This window comes from Anopheles cruzii, unplaced genomic scaffold (assembly GCF_943734635.1).
Source record: "Anopheles cruzii unplaced genomic scaffold, idAnoCruzAS_RS32_06 scaffold01062_ctg1, whole genome shotgun sequence".
NCBI lineage: Eukaryota > Metazoa > Arthropoda > Insecta > Diptera > Culicidae > Anopheles > Anopheles cruzii.
The window spans coordinates 1-4,662 of record NW_026454647.1 but is presented as its reverse complement, the minus strand read 5'-3'; the positions used below and the strand labels follow the sequence as shown (position 1 = coordinate 4,662).

Here is a 4,662-nt window from a genome sequence, read left to right as displayed (position 1 = left end):
AACTAGGTAATTTGATCAAAAGCTTTTGTACAGTACAGGAACTCGTGTTTTATTTCATGTAACGATTATTTCGCAGCACTGGTACCCGCGTTTTCGGAATGTTACAAAAACCCCTTTCCCTCAGTACCGATTTCGGAGTGTCTCTGCTATGGCGCGAAGTGTTTGCTGAGGCCAAAAGCTGCGATATTCTTTATAATAAACGACTGTTGATAGCAATACAATCAATCAACCAAAAATTCATTAATTTTACACAATTATTTTCATTATAGAGAACCGGGAGAATTATTCATTTAGATAGAGCACCGGGGGTCGCGCTCGTTAAGTTAAAGAATCATGTCGAATTGCTTTTTTCGGTTCGTGTGGTCCCCCAGTTATTACTTATTATTTACGAAGCTGCATTGAAATGAGAGAAAAAAGTAGTGCCGCCCCCCGGTAGGTGGAAATTGGGCGCCCAGGAGCGTGTTTAATATTTAGTAGTAGTTTTTCATCAGCACCAACACCATCAGCACCATCAGCACCATAGTAGTTGTTGGTGCTGATGAAAAACTACTACTAAATATTAAACACTGAACAGCACGGCGGCCAGCACTAGCAACACGTGAAGCGAGCCCATGGCGGGGCCGGCGGTCCCGTTAGTTGATCCGACTTGATCCGGCGGTCCATAAGATGTGTCGCACATCTTACGAACCGAGTAGTTTGGAAGACCGTGCTTGTGCAGCAGATTGGGGATGCTCCGAATTGTCTGCAGTAAACAGCGAAAGAGAGAAAGAGAGAGAGAGAGAGCAGGGCATTTAGTGTTGCCTTGTGGCCGTCGAATGGCGTGTCAAAATGGCTTACTTCCGACACCCGGTCCGTCGGAGGGTCGCGCTGGAGAACGACCGTGAACAGCTGCCCCGGCGTGGTGTGGCAGAACGTGAGCACCAGTAGGTTGTCGGTCGATTTCACCACCTGTATGACGCCCGTGAACTGGTTGTACTGCTGGTTGTTGTACCATCTGGGCATGAATCCGGTCGGGGGCTCCAAAGCCATCCAGAAAGTGTGCCGCATACTGTCGTAGCTCAGCGTGAACTTCAACGAATGCTCGGCTTCACTCCAGAACATTTCCAGGTAGCGAATGTACCCGTATATTTCCTTGTTGGGCTTTTTCGTGCCACCCACCGGCTTAGCAACGTGGGTCAGGTTAACAACCGGGCAGTTCCGATACTGCATGATGCCTTCTTCGGGGCCGTCGTGAGTGATCAGTTCACTTCCGTACCAGGTTCCCATCATGGCCATGATCGCAGTTAGCTAAGGCACGAGAGAGATTGGCGAAAAATTTAGAACATAACATTTCGCACAAATTCTATCTGTCGGTGGGTGGGAAAAGGTGGATACGAGTTTGGATGCTGCTTGAAAACAGTAATGTTAAGGCCGGTCCAGACGCTACTGTGCGATTGTCTGTGCGATTTGTTGCTGTCGGATCGTTGCAATGTGTGGAGCGTCCTAACTAACGGACATTTGACACATTCCGTAGTCAATGTGTTACTATTTGCCAGCAGAATGTGGCTAGAAATATTGAGGACACCAAAAACATACTCCAAACGTCGGACGCACCGATGGCCGATTCTGACTGAATCGTCACCATGTCACCGCTGGCAAATAGAGGTTTAGTTGGCGATGCAACTTCGTTCATGTTTCGGCGAGGGTTTAGGCACGCGAACCGTAACTCTGAATGAAGCATCGAAACGCCACATCGCACACAAAGCACATCTAGCTAAAATCACTTGAAAAAGGATTGCACAAATCACTCACCCTGGACGGGACAGTATCCAGACTGGCGCAGTGCTTATACGAGCTATCTTCCATCGTTTGGTTGCCGTTTTCCTGTAGAGCGGCGCACACTATCATTGTTACTAGCAGTGCCAGTAGCAGACGCTTCATTCTGTATTTTTTTGTTGTTTTAGGTCTAAACTCTTAATGATCACCAAACTATTTCCATCAGACACCACGAAACACGTCAATAACCAGCGAAGTCTCACACGAAAGTGCTCGGATGTCACTGCCGAATCGATATTGGCGCTCTCCGATGAATCCGATGGTGAAGCACCGTTGACGCAACAAGTGTCACATTCAAATTCAGTTTCATTTTCAGCATGACAGATAGAAAAGCGTTATCAGCGGTCACGGATCAATCAAATATGTTCCTCTTCCCCCTCTTCGGAAGTATCCTTGGTCCTCCCCTCTATAATACAGGGTGCGCCATCTAAAGTGCCGTATATCATTTGATTATGAAACAAAAACGGATAAATATTTTTCGATGCTTGAACTTTTCTGTGAAAGATTAATTCCTGTAATTTATGTGTAAAATACAATTCTGGTTGCAGAAAATTGGGAAATATGAAAAATGTATTTCCTCCTCGAAGGCTATGTTGATAAGCAGATAAGCAGTGTTGTGGTTCGGAAAACCCACATATCGTGCAAGAGAAGCCCCAACGAGTGACTGTTGCGAATTTTGGCTGATTGGTTATTCGACGAAATTGAAGCTGAAAACTTGGACGACATTTGACCAAAATTGTTTTCCATAAACAAATATAATAAATTAATCTTTCAAATGAAAGTTCAAGCATCGAAAAATATTCAGCCGTTTTCAAAGTGAATGAAACAGTGCACAAAGAATGTAATCCCGTAGCAAGAGCGGGACAGGAGAGTTCCCTCGAGTCGACTCGTGAAGACGGAATGCAACGGCGGTTACATAGGCACAAGCACACACACGCGCAGCAGACGTGAGCGATCAAAGAATCCGCGACCTTTTGCTCCACCTACGTTGGAGCATCCATGCAGCCCCACCACGCGCCGAACGAAAGGATTGGAAGCGTCGAGCGGATGGGGAGCTGGCTGAGACCGTCGGAAGCCTTTGTTGGTGCGTCTCATAGGTCCCTCACCACCCTTCCAAGTGCTTCTGGCGCGGACGTCTGCCTGTGCCCTTTGTTGCCGGAAACATGAAAGCTGCCGCCTTCCACCTGGGTGTTCTATCTTCGCAAAAAGAGTTAAAATAATCGTTCACTCGAACGAGACGAACGACTACGCACAATGGGACACTCATTCGCAGAAACGCAGCATTTTTATGACACTGCTCCAGGTGTTTCACCGAAATGAAATATGGCCGGATCTCCTTCGCGCGCTTAACGTTTTTTTTAGTTTTCGCAAAATCTACCTCCGAAGGACAGACGGATGGGCTGTAAATGTCGACGCCTCGGCAAGCCCCCACAGTCCACGGATCTCCCCAAGGGCGGCAGACGACCCGACGGACGGCCGAGATCATTTCTCTGCTCTTTTTCCCTCACTTTCGCCCTTTTTTCTATCCGTCCCTTTTGTCGCTCCGGTAAATGAAGACCGGTCTTCAGCACCCGAGTGTTAAGTTTCTCGATGCTTCGATGAGACAAAAATATTGACTACCGTCGGGCAACCGTAGTCAATAATATGGATGAGTTTTAGAAGATAAGTATCATTGTTACTAATACAGTCGTACCGTCGTTTTATTGCTCCGGGTTCGGCAGCAAAATTCAAAAACACCTAAAAAACGCAGACCGGATGTCTTTTATTCACAGCCCGGCGGCGTGCTGGATCGGGCCGTTTTTTTACACCTGCCAAATTTCTACGAACTGGACAGAGAACCGTTTCCTGTGCGGCAAGGCAACATTGTAGCCTCAAGCAGTGCTGTGTGTGTCGTGTGCGTGTGTTAGCTGCCGATAGGAGGGCATGCATGCGTAAACTGCAAAAGGCTCTACCCTCGAACCATGTGTAAAAATCCCGAAACGGTTGCAATCGGCAAACGCTTTGGACCCAGTAATATCTTTGAACACCTTTTTCGCGAAAAAGTTTGCCACGGTCTGCGTGTACTTGTCAATAAATGCTTCACTTTCGTGACTCGTGATCACTAGCGCTTTTTGGATCATCGTGCAAAATGTGCATGAAAGTGCGAACCCGAGGACTATGATCAGTGGCCCTTGTGCCCTAGTCTTTGCACACGTTTTCCGGTCTCGCCGAAGAATGTGTGTCTACTAATTCTACCGAAAATTTCTTCCTTAGCGCACTCTCCCTCTCTCTCCTTTCGCGCTGAGGCATGTGTGCGTGCTGTGCCCGAAACAGAACACACCTTGAAGTGTTGGGCGTTTTGTGTGGTCCCTCACTATAGCTGGGCGGTTTTTTGTTTCAAGTTCAAAGCTGGTGATGCTACGAGTACCAAACAAACAGCTGCGGCTAGGATCAGGAATGTTCATGCTTCCCGTGTCAACTGTAACTTCGCCTCACGCGCGCGTCAGGTTTTTTTCTCGTTTTGTGTCAACCGTTTCGGTTGACGGTTGGTCGTGTCGGTTTCGCCAAAATCGCGTCACACTGTTTTTTTCGCCAGGTAACCTCAAAGGGACGTCCCGCCTATATATGATGAAGCATTTCACTGGGCTACCGGAAGAGACACAGAAGTATGTCAATGCCCGGAACCGTAGAATAATTTTGACAGTTGAGTGCAGTAGTGCAGGTGTGTGACAGAATAGAATAGTTTGTGTAGAGGTGCACAGTAAAAAGTACCAACAGGAGGAGAAGGCGGAACAGTGAATTGAGACACAAATATGAAATTTTACGATAATCGCATACAGAACATAATCGCAACAATATTTGCATCAT

The 4,662-nt window shown here is 47.1% G+C and overlaps 1 protein-coding gene across 1 annotated transcript; it reads right to left on the bottom strand.

Moving 5' to 3' along the window:
- Window positions 1-559: 559 nt before the first annotated feature.
- LOC128276381 (uncharacterized) lies at window positions 560-1,920 on the bottom strand. Its single transcript, XM_053014844.1, has 3 exons — window positions 1,792-1,920; window positions 838-1,287; window positions 560-742 (listed from the first exon to the last, which is right to left on the bottom strand). The coding sequence occupies exons 1-3, from the start codon at window positions 1,918-1,920 to the stop codon at window positions 560-562; spliced, it is 762 nt and encodes a 253-aa protein (XP_052870804.1).
- Between the last annotated feature and the right edge of the window lie 2,742 nt (window positions 1,921-4,662).